This window comes from Hippocampus comes, unplaced genomic scaffold (genome assembly GCF_001891065.2).
Source record: "Hippocampus comes isolate QL1 unplaced genomic scaffold, H_comes_QL1_v1.1 scaffold59, whole genome shotgun sequence".
NCBI lineage: Eukaryota > Metazoa > Chordata > Actinopteri > Syngnathiformes > Syngnathidae > Hippocampus > Hippocampus comes.
In genome coordinates, this window is record NW_017805406.1 from 496848 (window position 1) to 513530 (window position 16683).

General features: G+C 46.0%; 2 protein-coding genes across 10 annotated transcripts in view; one reads left to right on the top strand and one right to left on the bottom strand.

The window, feature by feature from the left end:
* Positions 1–449: 449 nt before the first annotated feature.
* On the top strand, positions 450–8409 carry LOC109517831 (calpain-5-like). Of its 3 annotated transcripts, none has more exons than XM_019873221.1 (13): positions 450–697; positions 2230–2418; positions 3027–3158; positions 3448–3656; positions 3888–4080; positions 4162–4352; positions 4565–4642; positions 4741–4936; positions 5042–5164; positions 6654–6856; positions 7061–7182; positions 7284–7420; positions 7884–8409. In XM_019873221.1, the coding sequence occupies exons 2-13, from the start codon at positions 2254–2256 to the stop codon at positions 8064–8066; spliced, it is 1932 nt and encodes a 643-aa protein (XP_019728780.1). In that variant the 5' UTR covers positions 450–697; positions 2230–2253; the 3' UTR covers positions 8067–8409. The 3 variants fall into 3 exon arrangements, with proteins under 3 accessions (XP_019728780.1, XP_019728781.1, XP_019728782.1); XM_019873222.1 differs by lacking the exon at positions 450–697 and adding an exon at positions 1309–1521; XM_019873223.1 differs by lacking the exon at positions 450–697 and adding an exon at positions 1909–2062.
* A 2364-nt stretch (positions 8410–10773) lies between these two features.
* LOC109517832 (serine/threonine-protein kinase PAK 3) overlaps positions 10774–16683 on the bottom strand; it is a 17006-nt gene continuing 11096 nt past the window's right edge. For 3 of the 7 annotated variants that reach the window (XM_019873225.1, XM_019873227.1, XM_019873226.1), the window contains 11 exons: positions 15528–15590; positions 13424–13585; positions 13143–13317; positions 12732–12801; positions 12516–12564; positions 12291–12403; positions 11997–12114; positions 11748–11847; positions 11462–11658; positions 11258–11395; positions 10774–10960 (listed from right to left, as the gene is read on the bottom strand). In XM_019873225.1, coding sequence (XP_019728784.1) covers positions 10871–10960; positions 11258–11395; positions 11462–11658; positions 11748–11847; positions 11997–12114; positions 12291–12403; positions 12516–12564; positions 12732–12801; positions 13143–13317; positions 13424–13585; positions 15528–15590 — 1275 coding nt within the window. In that variant the 3' untranslated portion in view covers positions 10774–10870. The remainder of the gene's footprint in view (positions 10961–11257; positions 11396–11461; positions 11659–11747; positions 11848–11996; positions 12115–12290; positions 12404–12515; positions 12565–12731; positions 12802–13142; positions 13318–13423; positions 13586–15527; positions 15591–16683) is intronic. The other 4 variants (XM_019873228.1, XM_019873230.1, XM_019873229.1 and 1 more) reach the window with 4 other exon arrangements.

The following is a 16683-nucleotide window of genomic DNA, read 5'->3' on the forward strand; positions in this document are numbered from 1 at the left end:
CTTCTTGAGCTGGTCGTATTTCTTTTGGCTGTCACGGAACATTCCTCAACACTTGGCTCTTTTTCCCTTCACGGTTGAAGATTATCTGAAAGCCGTCTTTTCCCCTTGTGTCTCAAAGAGTCAAAGAGCTCCTTGTGCTCCTTCCCGACTCAAATCCAGACAACGGAGTGCATGCCAGTTTTGTCTTTTCTAGTACACGTCACCTAGTGTGCACACTGAATGCCCCGTTAGTCCTGTTAATTGTCAAGCTTTTAAATACGACTGACCTCTGGCCCCTCTCTTGGCGATCCCAAACAAAAACGGCCACTATATCAAAGCTCTCGCAGATTCCACACACAGTGCTCCGATTGGTTGTACGGGTGTAATGCAAATCAAACGCAACAGGTTTTGGCTTGTTTCACCGACGAGGAGCTCTGAAATATTCAGTTTCAGTCACCCCTTCCCTCCCGTTTCTCCTCAGCAGCCGTTTGCATGAATGCACGGAGCCGCTGGTCAGACCAGTTTTCTACTCCTGCTTGTGGCCTAATTCCAACATTGGCTTCGGGGAGTTTGCACAGTGCGCAATCTGCATCCGAGCCCATCCTCCTATGCCGCATTTTATGGAAACACCTTTTGTAACCCCCAACGTGGGATGCATCGAGGATTTCGTCTGTGACTGACCTCAGAACGGCAAAGCGCAAGCCAACCCCCTCGACAGGTGAGTGTTATAACCCGACGTTCCTCACCCGAATGGCGTCCTGTGACCTACCTTGCACCGGTCCACTCACAGGCCACTTGATTAGGCACACCTGCATGCTCAAACAAAACTCCACGTGCGGGATCTGATACGCACACCTCTGAAAATCTGATAACCATCTGTCACATGGGGAATTCTGTAACATTTCCTCGCCTAAATGAGGTCAACAAAACCTTTCAGTATGATGCAACGCCCTTCTACAAACTATAATCATGAATAGATTGATAATTGAGGTACTTTTTTTCAATGCTGCCAGTCAAAACCGGGCATTATTGTATTGCGTTGGATGTGTGTTTCATCATTACATGCAAAACACTGAGAACGGCAATCTAATAATAAACAACACACACACACACACACACACACAAAAAAAATTTGATACCTTTATGGTCTGGCATATAAACACCTTACCAAAATACACTGCATGATAACATTAGCCTGGAACTCCAAACTAGATAACACACACACACACACACACACACACACACACACACACACACACACACACACACACACACACAGAGTCACATAGGCTAGGATAGGTTAAGATATATCTCTCCCCGGTAAATCCTATTCAGTGATTTCCCATGTCGTAAATTGAACACAATCAAACTATATCAGAGGAAGTTTCAAGCGTAAGAGAAGAGCGGTGGAATAGAGGCAGGGTGCGGCTCCAACAATGCAGTAACCCATCGGCAGTGTGTGGGAGGGCAGAGGCGGGCAGGTAAAAACACTCGTGAGCTTCCTCATTGTGGAGCAGAAAGGCATTGGACCCCACGTCAGAGGTAGGGTGACGTTTTTTTTGTTTCCTTTGCTGTATGTGGAATTGTTTACATGCAGCTGGTCATAAGAATCCAGGTTTGGTATATTTCACTTGTTCTACTACAACGGCAACGTAGGGGAAGATTGGAAAGACGCGTCTGGGTATTGTGTAGTTGTATATGTTCAATAAATACCGTTTGGCAAATGAATACCTCCCAAACAGAGCTAGATTACCTTTGTCGAGGTAACATTTGGGATACATTGTAATGTAATGGCTTGTACTTTGATGCAAGTCGACTTATTTGTCTTGGGAGGATTTGGTGGCTTCAGTGGAATTCGTTTGGCCTTTCTAGAAAGAATGAAGGAGTCGGCGTGTGGAGTCAAAGGTTCCAACATCCGTATACCGCGTCAGGGTTCATTGCTCCTTTGGTCATGTGACGCTTTGAGATGCTCTAAGGACAATTTGGGCCAATGTGGAGAATGTTTCATGGCTTTCAGCGCGTTGGCCTAAAACGGAAAAAAAAAAAGATGCGGATGAGAAGGTTGGCGCGTGATCATTTTTGGGTATGTTTTCAGTTTATACAAAGCCTTCGGTGACTTATTTCAATATTTTCAGAGCTAGACACATATTCACAATGTCCTTCCGGGAATTAAGAAGTGCAGACGTCTATTTGAGGAGGGAGAAGAAAAAAAAAATCATAATATGTACGTATGATGCTTTTTTTGTACAGCTGTGAGTCTTTCATTCGTGGACCATGTTCTCCTCCGCGACCCCTTACAAGAACCAGCACTACAGTGAGCTGAAGAAGGACTGCATCAAGAGTAAAAAACTGTTTGAGGATCCCGAATTCCCGTGCGTAGATGCGTCACTGTATTTTCGGAAACCGCCACCTGGTATGGTGCAATGGAAACGTCCCGGGGTGAGTGCAATTTCTCCTCTTGGGAAATTTTGAGGATGTCACGAAAGAACAATCCAGACTTACTGGAAAAGATTCCACGGTTTGTTTGAGAATGTAGACCAAGTAATTTTGTGTAAATCTCATCCGGTGTATCTCATGGCGCTGGGTACGGTTTTTCGGACCTGAAGTGGCTGTTATCAGTTGACCCACAGGCAGAATGTGCCCAACGCAACAAAGTGAATTGAGTGGAAGAAAAGAACATTTTTGACTGAAAGGAGGGGGGCGGGGGGTAATTTATGTGAAGCTGTCAGAGGCACCAAAGCGAATCTGGTTTGAAGAGACTGCTGTAATTGTGTCTATAAAGAGAGAAGATCATTCCTACTCTAAAATATTATTTAAAAAAAAATTAAATCATAAAAACTGCAAACTGGGTGCTTAATCCATTTGAAAAAAAATAAGCAAAGCTTCAGCGGTTATTAAACGTCCCATCACATGGTTTGGCTGCCTTATATGAAGCATGTCAAGTTTACCAAATGTGGTGCCTTACTCGTGATCTCTAAAAATGGCTGCTTAGCTTCTCCTTGTGGTCAAATCTTTTCATGTGATTCGTTCATGCTGTTGCGGTGTAGGAGATCAGCAATGACCCTCACCTGTTTGTGGAGGGGGTCAGCTCGCACGACTTGCACCAGGGCTCAGTGGGGAACTGCTGGTTTGTGGCCGCCTGCTCGTGTCTGGCGCTGAAGCCCAACCTCTGGAAGAAGGTGAGCCGAGTGGATTGGGTGAGCCGCGCTAAATGCCGGAAGGTTCGTGTGAGTCCTGAGATCAGGAATTCACCCGAGGCCTGTTTCACTCATTCGAGTGAATCTTAAGTGTCTTCGCCCGTTTTTTTTTTCTCTCCCTGCTTTGTCGTACAACACAACACAACACATCTTTATTAATAGAGCGTTTTTGCAACAGCTGCAACAAAGCGCTTAACAAAACAGTTAACATATAATATTAGAAAACATAAAAACATGGGCACTACCCCAACTGGTACAATTGTGTATGCAGGTAATTCCTGACTGGAAGGAGCAGGAGTGGGACTCCAAACACCCGGAGAACTACGTCGGAATCTTCCACTTTCAGTTTTGGGTGTTTGGAAAGTGGGTGGATGTGGTGGTGGATGACCGGCTTCCGACAATCAACGGGGAGCTCATCTACTGTCACTCCAACGACAACAACGAATATTGGAGCGCCTTGCTGGAGAAAGCCTACGCAAAGTGAGTCAACTACTTATCATGCGGCATATTAGACTTGTGGACCGGAGCGAGTCGACATCAAACAACACCTGCAGGACTCCTCGTACTGGACTGTACCGGAGTCCGAGTACTGTTAATCTCCTTTGTGTGTGCCTTTGGACTTGGCCGAGCAACAGGCGGCGGTTGTCCCACTGATAAAATACCACTGATAATGAAAATACAATCAAAACGTGCCTTTCATCCCGCGCCCAGGCTCTCCGGCTGCTACGAGTCACTGGAGGGGGGCAACACTGGAGACGCTGTGGTGGACTTCAGTGGAGCTGTGGCGGAGGCCATCAACCTGGAAGCGGAAGCTTACTATAAAGACCAGGAAAAGCTGGACCACCTCTTTGCGGATCTGCTCAAGGTGTACGACCGTGGCGGAATCATCAGTTGCTCCATTAAGGTACGCGGCGCGTCCCGGCATTTGAACTGTCTTGCATTGAAAAGAAATGGTCCTGACGCATGTTTTTTTGTTTTCCATCAGGCGCAACCTCATGAAATCGAGCTGAAGTTGGCCAACGGGCTGGTGAAAGGTCACGCCTACTCGGTGACAGCAGTGAACAGGGTGCGTCTGGGTCACGGGCTGATAGCCTACTTCAAGAATGAAACCATCCCCATGATCCGCATGAGGAACCCGTGGGGCAAGACTGAGTGGAACGGAGCCTGGAGCGACAGGTGGGACCCCATGCCGAGCGTGCACCCTGAACTGGTTGCCAGCCAGTCCTCCCTCAAGCATCTCCAGTTGCTCCAAAATACTGCTGTTCTCCTCCTAAGTGGCCCTCATAAGAGGGAGCACATAACCCCAATTCAGGCTTCCCTTCACTTGCTCCCAGTACATTTTACATTCTCCAGTTTACCTCTCATCTCTCTTTTAATCATTTTGTCAGCTCTGAGGAATGGTCAAAGGTCGGTGACACAGAAAGGGACAACCTTGGCATCACAGTGGAGGACAACGGAGAGTTCTGGTATGCCATCGATGTTCCAAATTGCAAACAATCGTCCGTTAGTGACCCCCCTCCCCCAGCCCCCGTTTATTCTTTTCAACTGGACCCTTCGCATGCAGGATGTCTTTCACGGACTGGTGCAAGCACTTTACCGATGCAGACGTGTGTCGCCTCATCAACACGTCGGTGATCAGCATCCATAAGACCTGGCATGAGATTGTCCACTTTGGGAGCTGGACCAAGCAAGCGGAGCCTCTCTTAAACCGCTGCGGAGGCTGCGCTAACCACAAGCAAACATTTCTGCAGAACCCACAGGTACGACAGAGCAACAATACACAATACTTGCGCTTCATCCCAAGAGCATTTTCAAACATTCTAACAGTTTTTCGACTGCCCCCCTTTCCCGATATCTTTTTGTAGTACGTTTTTGATGTGACAAAGGAGGCCGACGAGGTCCTCATCTCCTTACAGCAAAGAGATATGAAAATCCACAGGAAATTCGGGCAAGGGGAAAATCTCACCATCGGCTTCAGTATCTTCAAGGTAAAATAACCCCCACGGGAAATAAGGAGTGACGTTAAACAATTGTACAGGAAATACATCTAAAATAAAGTAAAATTACTCACACATCAAGGAATATAAAAGTGTAGCCTAGTGGTTTTTAGCGCTGCTGGAATTACAATAGAGTGTAGTGCGTGAATCGCGTATTTACATTAGCATTTGCACGGTAAAATTCATGCATGTACCAGTAGTCCAAAAAGAATATATCGACCAGAGTGTAACATTGCTAGAGGACATGAGGGCTCTCTGAGGAAAACAAAGGCAAGCAAACGATTCATGTCAAGTGTAGGATGTAAAATTTTGCCATCAGAAAAGGTAAAAAAAAAAAAAAATTCAGACTGATTGTTTTCTTGGCACGCTTCATTCAAATGTCTCTTGGGTAGACAGTCTGGGATGTGTGGACACAGGCCAAGGCTCATTTGTTCACATTCTGGATCGGGCCGAAGACTGACCAAGTGGATTTTTAATGACATCTATTATGTTTATCAAATTATATCAGGCCCTTTTTTTTTCATCAATACGCTAAATCACACCAAATCATGCAATCATTGAAGTTGATTGTTTCAAGCTGAAGAAATCTTAGGGGAAAACTCCAGACGGTGACTCAACAAGCAGTCCGTTTGACACGGCGCTTTCTAGTTTTGAAAACGCACGCTTTCTCACAAAGGTTTTCTGTTCAGGCGCGGATAATATTTTCTCGGATGAAGCTTTCCGCACATGTGCCAAACCTTTTTTTCCTTTAATGCGATTCGCGTGACATCTGGCTATGGTCAAACACACATCATGCGCTCTTATCGTGCTGACTGCTGACACTTGTGAAGGCTTCTGGACAACATTTGAGGTCAGCACCGCCATCAACATGTCATTTAAAGAAGCCGCTGTCTGCACATCGCCGACTGGAAACATTCATTTATCCTTCCCTATCTCTCATCTTGTTAATATTCTTCTCCTTCTTGACGAGATAACAGTCGAACACGGTGGGAAAATGAGGGATTGTGGTTCCGTGAGAGTTTTTGTGACGTCAACAATATCGCTCCGTTCGAGCTCATCGTAAATGGCGGCCCGCTTTCCGGCAAATGTGATTAACACAAAATTTCAATTGTGAGCTTTAAGATCGATGACACAAATGATCATCTTCGCTCAAAAAAAAAAAAAAAAGATTCATTTTTACCTCGATCCAAATATAGGTTCCGACGGGTGACAGCCTCTGAACATTTTACACGAACACACACACATACACACACAGTCTATATTTACATATACCGTATATCAAAAGATAATTAAACAATAGAAATATGAAATACTATCACGCTATTAATGCGTATATAGTCACCCAATTTTATTGACTTCAAAACTTCTATCTACAGTGTGTTCATAACTCTGACACCAGGGGGCAGAAAAACACAAACTGACTCATTGACACTGCTGGGCGTCAAGGACAAGTACATTTTCTGCTATGTGTTGATCTCAGGTGGAACTGAACAGAAAATACAGGCTGCACGACATCCTGACCCAGAAGTCCGTGGCGACGTCGACCTACATCAACGCCCGCACGGTCTTCATGAGATGCACGCTGCAGCAGGGCCGCTACGTCATCCTGCCCACCACCTTCAAGCCTCACACACTGGGCGACTACATGATGCGACTCTTCACTGACGTGGACTCGGGCTGCAGGTAGCATCCGTGTTATAACTAAAAATTATTTTTTTTTTGTAAATGATGTTGACTTTCATTGCCATTGACTGCCTCACTCTTGTCCTAACGCATGCGTAAGATTGCATAAACTATCACTGAAGCAAACAAATCTACCGAATTTCTGCTTGTACGTTTTCTGCATTTGGACTATCGGGTCATCCAGAAAGTCGTGTGTGCTTCCAGGGAGCTGAGCGAGGATAAGCCAAGGGTGAGATGTTGGAGCTCTTTCTTGGGATACCCACAAGTGGTGACCCACGTCTACGTCCATGCTGCCGAGGGGCTGCAGAACCAGGACAGCTCAGGGGGTCAGTCGCTCTGGGTTTGAACCCAAATTTAGGGAATCTCCTGAGAATTGCATGCCGCCGAGTTTTGCCGTGTGAGTTGATCATCCCGCGCTCGCACGCAGGAGCCGACCCATATGTGATCGTAAGCTGTGAGGGCCAGTCTGTGAAATCGATGGTCCAGAAGGACACTTTGACTCCAGCGTTTGAAATGAGTGGCGTTTTCTACAGAAAGAAGCCCAGGAAGCCTCTAACTGTACAGGTAAGACATTTGTTGACCTTCTCAATTCAATCGGCTAGTGCTGGTCACGTTTTTATAGACTTGATATTTTCACCAATCATAAGTAAATCGATACTTTTGGTTTCTTGTGAAGACCAGTATTAGGCCTTCGTCATTTGGAGCAAGCAGCGGTTCGGTAAATAGCGAATAATTCTTGATGTTTGACGCCACTCCCAGTTGGTGTGCTGTCTGTCAAACTAAACATACAACCAAGAGAATTACACACAAAACCACATCGGTTTGCCTCGGGAAAGTCCACTTAGCTTCGTGCAAACAAACACAATAGACGAGCTAATGACGAGCATCGGTGTCGCTGTGTTTGAATTACACAAAGAAAACCGTCGCTATTATGATTAAATGACAGCTTATCGAGGAGTCCTTCTCCATGCATCTTCTTAAATATTTTCCCATATTTTATCTCGCAAAACCGCATGCCTGATGCCAGATCTGGAACAGCAACGCAGTGCAGGACCAGTTCATGGGCCAAGTGGTGCTGTCTGGTTTGGCGAAGGACACCTCCGACCCGCAGAGGCTGCGGCTGAGGAAGCAAGGCCGCAACATGGCCGACGAGATGCCCGGCAGCGTCACTCTGAGAATAGTCACTTCCACTCAACTCACCGCCATTTAAGGCTCCGTGCGCAACTGTGAAAACAATGACATTAAGGTCATTAAGGTCATCACTTCCTATGATTTGCATTTTTGTAAAGCAAGGCAATGTTGGATCGCGTGAATGTCGGTTTTGTAACCGTCTCTGTATCTTATGAGTAACTTATACATTTTGTACTATACAACTCTTTCCACTCATCTTAATATACATTCAATGATTTTTTTTTTCTTTTTTATTCACTTAACATGTTTTGTATCATATCGGGAGGTGTTTCTAATATTTTGGTTACATTCCAAACGGCAAAATATTTCAAACAGGTCCAAGTATGATGCATTAAAACCAGATTAATATGTGACAATGTCAATCATGACTGAGTTTTTTTTTTTTTTGTGTTTATACAGCTCTTTGTATTGGATCACATTGTGTCCTTCTTTAGTGTACAACCTGCAAGCAAAATATATAAAAACACACCATATCACCTTCCAGAACGCAAATTCCACACCTTGAATGCAACTCACCAAAGCCATGACGCATTACAGCAACTCGGTTTCTTTTTATTTCAGTCCAGTTCCCAAACTGCGATTTTTTTTTCTTTTTACACTCAAGACACAGCCATGCACAATTCAAAGTTCAAAAAGTCTATTGCTTCAACCACAATTAAAAATAGTTCATAGTATCCAAAACCTCACTCCCCATCGTGCTTTTTTTTCTTTTCTGTCCTTTCTCCAAGACGGGGAGAGCAGCCTGCTGAGGTACGCCCAGACGGATCAGCAGTTTTACAAAGCTTGACAAGAATAAGAGTAGTAATCATGATCATAATTTAAAAAGTAACATTTTTTTGTCTTTGTTCCATTCTCTTGATACACATTAATAGAGGAATTTTCACACCACGTGTACATATTGACACATTCAGAAGATAGGAATGTACAGGAGCAACCACAGAACGGGGGCAGGGGGGGGGAGGCGGCACATCCGAAGCGTCTCCACCTCTCGTGTTCACAGTTCGCGCCTGTACACGGGCGTCACCGGGGGGCCTTTTGCAACCAAGCGTCCTCACGGGGGGCCAGCCATACCCAGCGCGCGCCCACACACACAAACTAACTGGCGCAATCATCATCAGTTCACCGTCCACGTCAAAGAGTGTCTCATCTTATCGGGCCCAAAACGGGAGGCCCTGCGCTTGCCGAGGGTGTGTGTGTGTGTGTGTGTGTTCTATTTATTCTGTTTGCAGAGTGCAAAACATTGATTGATACATACCATAAAAGCAACCTGAAATGTCTTATTTTGAAGTTACATCATTTTGAAAAAAAATAAAAAATAAAAAGGGGGGGGCAGTTGATGGGGGAAGGGATGGTCCCCTCTTTCATATTTACATACATACATACATACATACATACTGTACATACAGTGGATACAAAAAGTCTACACACCCCTGTTCAAATGACAGGTGGTATTAAAAATAAACAAACAAGAACAAGATGACTGGAGCTAATAAGCCTCTTATAAATGCAGTTGTGTGATGTAAAATCATGTGATATGGGAGTCAGTGCATAACTGCCACCATTTAAAGTACCTGTGGTTAACACCAAAAACATCTTAAGATGTTCTCGTAGGCTTTTCCTGATGTTTTCTCAACTTTCGAGCAGAAGCCCGGAGGTTTTGTGTTACCACTGACTGGTATTTTGAACAATTCACAATTCCCACTACTTAGACCGAGGGTGATAGTCAAGGGGGAGGCAATTAGTCATCAAGGTTAGCACAAAACCTTTAGATCGTCTGCCAGAAAGCGCACACACAAAAATGTCCGGAAAACCCCTGCTAAAATATCTGAGGTTCATTTGGGGTTAATCAGAGGCACTTTAAATGATGGTATACAATAGGGTGTGCAAACTTATGCAGCCACCCATTTCCCCTCCTGTTCTTAAAAATGTTTTTGTCAATTGTGTTCACGAACAGAAAGGGTATTAAAATCTCATTTCATTTTCATTTTGCGTCACAAGAAACCTGGCATTGAGACAGGGGATGTGTAGACTTGCGCAAAGGGCATTAAAATCTCATTTCATCTCAGTTTCATTTTGCGTCACAAGAAACCTGGCATTGAGACAGGGGATGTGTAGACTTTTTGTACCCACCGCACATATCCGAACAATCTTAACCTAAGCGAATGATGACAAGCAAGTGTAGAGTTGGTTGGTTCACATGCAGGACTCGTGTGTCACAACACTCCATCTTCACACACACACACACACACACACACACACACACACACACACACACACCACCCAACAGCTGCCCCGCAGTCATACGAGCACAGTTTGGGTCCAAGAGCGACTCTGGTTGAACACTGCAGGCGTGGGCGTGATGTGTTCCCCACATTGATGACACAAGAGGAAGAAGAAACTCTACCAAAAGCTCTTCTTTGAGGGTCTTGTCCCCTCCCCCCTTTTTTTTGGTTTGAAAGCAGTCATTCCCACCCCACAGAACCCATGTGCACGCACACTAGTGACACACAGCTCTACATGTACTGAAGACGTAAACAAAAAGGTCTTTTTTAGCAGCACGGTGCCGAGAGGCTGCAAAGGCCGCCGTTACTGTACGCATGGGTGGGCTGGGGGGTGCTGGTGGCAAGAGGGGGTGAGGTGGGGTGGGGTGGGGTTGAAGGCGTTTGAGAAGGGGATTCACAGAGCTCCGCCCGATCCCCCCTCCATTCTGCACTTTGTGCTGTCACATCACTCAGCCCGCAAATCAGAAACGCCCCTCCACCGACATGAACGCACCCCTGGACAGGGAGGGCTGCGGGCTCGGGTGAGGACAGAGGGCGCCCCCTAGCGGCTGCTGTTTTTTATGGCTTCCTTGGCAGCTACAATCAGAGGCGTCAGGCTGGACAGAGGCTTGGCCAACTTGAGGAACGAATGCTGCACAGAGGGAATAAAAGGACATGAAGGTCATATAAAAAGGAGGGCAGCTGACGATTGGGTGTCAAGCATGAAGGCGAACAGACTTTCATTATGGAAACACATTTTATTTGACTTCTACATTCACAAAAACCTCTTGGAAAGTCAAATGTAATCCTGTGTGAGGTCAAATGGATTTTTTCCCCCCAGAAATGTTCAATCAACTTACTTTTACAGACAAGGCTGTCTAAACTAAGACAAAAAAAAAGTGTCAACTTCCCTCCCATCTGTTGTTTGTTTTTTTCAGTCCACTTTTACCTGAAGCAGCTCCTTGGCAGAACCTCTGCGGTCGACATCCATCTCCAGGCAGCGGTTGAGGAAGTCTCTGAAGACGGACGACAGTCTCTCTGGGTTCTGGAGCTCGGGCGTCCCGTTGGTAGCTATCAGGTACAACGCCTGCAAAGACGAACACGGGTCAACATGGAGCCGATTGCCAGTAGGATGAATGACCGCAATTCTTACTCTGAGAGGATTCTCATTCAGATATGGAGGTTCTCCCTCCACCATTTCAATGGCCATGATCCCCAGAGACCAGATGTCCACTTTTGGGCCGTAAGCCTTCCGAGTCACCACCTCCGGCGCCATCCAGTAGGGCGTTCCCACCATCGTGCTGCGCTTGTTCTGCTCTGGAGTGATCTGGGCGCAGAAGCCGAAGTCGGCTGTAGCGAGGGGCAAAAGGAAATTCCCATCAGCGATTGCGTTAAATCGACTTTCTTTGGCAAATGTCAGGCTGGAGTCAAGAACCTACTGAGTTTAACAGATCCATCCATTCCCAAAAGGATGTTGTCACTTTTGATGTCTCTGTGGATCACCTGGTTGGAGTGTAGGAAATCCAACGCTTGGAGACACTGGAGAGAAAACAAATATTCATTAAATAACGATCTCATTTTTGTTCCTTGAAATTGTATTTATTCCTTCCCGACAGGCCAATCTCTTCATTCGACCACGTCAATCTAATCCGCCCACGGCCCACAGAAAAAGTAGGCGTGTCTCTTACCTCTCTACAAACCGCTGCAATTTGGCCCTCGTCCATGCAGGTCTCCGTCACGACGTCCGTCAACGAGCCGCCGGCCAAATACTCCATCACTACCCAGAGCTCGTCTCCTACCAAGTAACTGAAAAAAAAAAAAAAAAAAAAAAAAAAAAAAAAAAAAAAAAAAAAGAATACAAAAAAAAAACACATCAGCAGAATATAACCAGGAATGTATCTGGTGTGCTTGATGATGTCATCAAGACGGTGAGTCCATTACTTTTAATTCTAAAACAAAACAAGACTAAAACGAATCCTGACCTGTCCAGATAGTTGACGATATTTGAGTTTTTGTTTTCCCTCATCACCAAAATTTCATTGATGATCAACTCCTTCTTGGGTTGCTGCTGCAGGTTCATCTGCTTGATGGCCACCTGTCAGAGGAGGAAGAGGGGAAAAAAACCCCAACAAAAAAAACCCACATTATTGGTTCAAAAGAATTACCTTATGACATTCAAAAGATTCGGGCCACAATTGTCACTTTACCTCTTGGCCGGTTGCTATGTCGATGGCTGTATACACAGTGCCAGATGCTCTGGAGACAAAGAAAGTAGATCAATAAACATTTATTAATGTTAAATATGTATATCGCTATATCCAAAAGTTGCCTACTATTGGCATCATAGTTCAAGTTTATTTGTTTAAGCTCTTACAGTTGAACTTTCAAAGGCTCCAAGGTTTCCGCTTACGTGCATTACTTACCCTTGTCCTATTTTCTCAAAGCGCGTGTACTTCTTTTTGGGATCCCCCACACTCACGATACTCCCTGAGTCAAAGACAAAACACGGGCATAATGATTGTGCGTGTCGTGTGTGTATATGCACGCATGTGTGTGTGTAGGGGGGTACGTAAATGTATACACGCAACATTGCGCTGTCTTGACTTTTCTGTCTATTATTAGCGTTTATCGTCCAGCAGTGGCCTCCTCTCACGAAGGCAGCTCGCTAAAATGAAAAAAAAATTAAAAAGGGCTCTCTTCATCTGAGTAAAACGCCGGTACGGTGTTGTTTGTTTAATGCTGTGATATATAAAAGAAAAAAAAAAACCTGAGATGCACAAAAAAAGTGAAGTTATAGAGGCAGACAATAAGAAGAAGCGTATCAAGACACATACTGAGTCTTTCTAGAATCTCCTCATCGGTCATTTTGGACTTCTTCCTCTGGCGGTCAGTGTGGCGGTACATTGTGCTGGATGTGTTGTCGGGCTGGACCTGCGACTCGGGTGGCGTCACAACCTCTTTGATGGGAGTGGGAGGTTTGGGCGGGTCCATGACGGAGCGCGTATAGATCTGAGAGAGCGCGCGAAAAGATTTCAAGAGATGGGGCAAGGTTTGACTTTGCATGTTTTGAATGCAATAAATCGTAAAAAAAAATAAATAAAGAAATTAGACGCACAGATTTAGTGTGCTCGGGTCGAGGCGCGATGACGGGGGGCAGTTCATCGTCGTCGTCCTCCTCCTCCTCTTCCTCCTCTTCCTCCTCCTCCTCCTCCTCGTCCTCCTCTTCCGACACAGGTGGGGCGATGGGGGGTTCTGACGTTGATGTTTTGGCACCCTGCTGGATAGAAAAAAAATCACGTATAACACCACAAATAGTTCTGAGCCGGTGCAACCCAAACCGGGAGATGCGCTACGTTTGTTGGAATTCATCTTATAAACCTAAAAAAAAAAAAAATAAATAAAATAAAAATTTTTAAATCCTGGAAATGAGCATGATGTCGGCAAATGAGGCAGCACAATTGTCGGGAAGAAATTGCGCTAAAGGACAGGAAGGTGTTAGTAGTCGAGTGACAGCTAAAGGAAAGAGGTGCACTTTTTGTCAGAGCGAAAGGGGTTTCGGTTCTGTGTGCCAAGAAACACGGATGAGAATGCACTTTCTAGAAGGGACCCACACGCTGACGTATTCGGCTCTGCTAAGTGGAGCAAACATGCGGCAACGTTGCTCGAAAGTGCAATGCGTACATGAGCTGCAGACAACCTTGAGATGCACGATACCTTTTCACCAGGTGTAAAAGTCGACGCTATTATGCTTCAGACATATTTATTATGCCTAACCCTGAGTATTTTGTCCACCCTCTCCACCCCCTCCCATTTCAAAAGTCAGTTAGCCTTTTCCTCTTACGGAAACATCCTTTTCCAGTCTCGTCATGCATAAATGACGCAGTGCAGCTTCGTTCTGGTGGTTAAACAAGAAGGAAAGACCAAGTCCTTCGTTCAAGCCCGCTAGGCCTGTGACCTGCTACGAGAAGGATTGGCTCAACCGTGCGGTGCACAAATTCGAGTTTGGATGTTTGGAAGCGGCGGAATGTGTGTGTGTGTGTGTTTTTTTTTTCGTCATGAGGAAAAACATAACAAATCAAAAAAAAAGGCCATGCGGTGTCATGATGTCAATGGTGATGAAGTTACAAGGGCGACTTCTCAATCATCAAGTTGGAAAGAAGATGAGGTGCGGGACATGCGCTTTGAAAGTCATCGCAACCCTCCCCTGCCTTGCCACCACTAACAAGAGTTGCTCTTACTCATCGACACCCACCCTCCCCGCCGACACCGTCAAGACAACCTTAACCGCACACGTCACGACGGCGAGTGATGATGCCTCGAACGGGGAAATTTCGTTTCGTCCTCGCCGGAGGGCATAATTGAGATCAAATGATTGGACCTTCAAAGCCAATGCAGATATGTACAATAGTAATATGGAGGAGTTACCTTGTCAAATAATGCGCTGCAGGTTCTAAGGCTGACAGGAGGCCCAGATGACAGCAGTCGGTTCTGAATGTGAAGGTTGAAAATGGGAGGATTTACTCAAAACAAACCCACACAGTGTTGAAGAGTGAGTGGATTTCGAGGGGGGAGGGGGAGGGCAGGTGGTAGGGGTGGGGTGGGGGTCGCTACTGAGGGACGGATGTCATATCCGTAAAACTGGGCTCCGGATGCGGCATCATTAGTGCTGACGCAAGACGGACATCTTCCATTCCGATTCGGTAAAACAACTATTTGTTGCGGAAATCATTGCCGACAATCAGGCCTGTGACCTGCTACGAGAAGGATTGGCTCAACCGTGCGGTGCACAAATTCGAGTTTGGATGTTTGGAAGCGGCGGAATGTGTGTGTGTGTGTTTTTTTTTTCGTCATGAGGAAAAACATAACAAATCAAAAAAAAAGGCCATGCGGTGTCATGATGTCAATGGTGATGAAGTTACAAGGGCGACTTCTCAATCATCAAGTTGGAAAGAAGATGAGGTGCGGGACATGCGCTTTGAAAGTCATCGCAACCCTCCCCTGCCTTGCCACCACTAACAAGAGTTGCTCTTACTCATCGACACCCACCCTCCCCGCCGACACCGTCAAGACAACCTTAACCGCACACGTCACGACGGCGAGTGATGATGCCTCGAACGGGGAAATTTCGTTTCGTCCTCGCCGGAGGGCATAATTGAGATCAAATGATTGGACCTTCAAAGCCAATGCAGAGATGTACAATAGTAATATGGAGGAGTTACCTTGTCAAATAATGCGCTGCAGGTTCTAAGGCTGACAGGAGGCCCAGATGACAGCAGTCGGTTCTGAATGTGAAGGTTGAAAATGGGAGGATTTACTCAAAACAAACCCACACAGTGTTGAAGAGTGAGTGGATTTCGAGGGGGGAGGGGGAGGGCAGGTGGTAGGGGTGGGGTGGGGGTCGCTACTGAGGGACGGATGTCATATCCGTAAAACTGGGCTCCGGATGCGGCATCATTAGTGCTGACGCAAGACGGACATCTTCCATTCCGATTCGGTAAAACAACTATTTGTTGCGGAAATCATTGCCGACAATCAATAAATGTCTGCAGGTGACAACGCCGTTCAAAAAGAGAAAAGAGACAAATGATCGCGGTGTGATGCCAAGCCACCATGATGTCACATGTCATCATCATCACATTTGTAGCTCCGAAACTCAATACTCGTTTCTAATCGAATAAACCTCAGTGGCCTAAGCCGCAATAAACATATCCAAGCTGACACTAACGCCAATTTGGTGCGCTTACGGGCAAATTGTGTTTCCTGTCAACAAATCTCAAGACGACTGCACTTTGATCGTGAGCTAGAGGCGCTTCCATTCTTTCAAAAAGCAGCGCGCATGTCATTTTGGTCGACTTTCCTCATCATCGCGATCAGACGATGCGCTCGGCTGAGGTCAAGACGAGGCTCGGTGTAAAAATGGGAATTGACAAGTGAAATGATGCACGAGGAGGCTAATCGATACACATTAGGTGCTCTGGCTACGCAAAACAAAAACACCACAACATGAGGTGTCCCCCGCACAACATCATGAGATCCAATCCAAGCTGTGAAATAAACACAGATTCAAGATTCAACACAGCTAGCGCACATCTATGTTGAAATTGCCCTAGAGGGCATGATGGGATAATTGCGTCCACTTTTTTGACAGTTAGGCCTGCTCGAGACACACGAATGTTCCATCTAAGGCCCGAGTTCAGAGTCCCGTCTGCAGGGCAGCGAAGCGACTAGACCGTCTGAGACGTCTCCTCAAGTACGCTCTCACACGCGACCCCTTTGGCCGAGCGCCACCCTCGCTGGCCCTTCACTGGCACAACCCAAGCGGCGGCCGTGCATGATCCCACTGTGTTTGGCCCGGGGCGCCGAATCCCCCCCCCC

What these genes read in the sequence shown, in the direction of transcription:
- LOC109517831 (XM_019873221.1), top strand. Translation starts at nt 2,254, where the DNA reads ATGTTCTCCTCCGCGACCCCTTACAAGAACCAGCACTACAGTGAGCTG. An exon ending in TGCAATGGAAACGTCCCGGG is followed by an intron (nt 2,419 to 3,026) that starts GTGAGTGCAATT and finishes GTTGCGGTGTAG; the next exon opens with GAGATCAGCAATGACCCTCA. An exon ending in GAGGACAACGGAGAGTTCTG is followed by an intron (nt 4,643 to 4,740) that starts GTATGCCATCGA and finishes CTTCGCATGCAG; the next exon opens with GATGTCTTTCACGGACTGGT.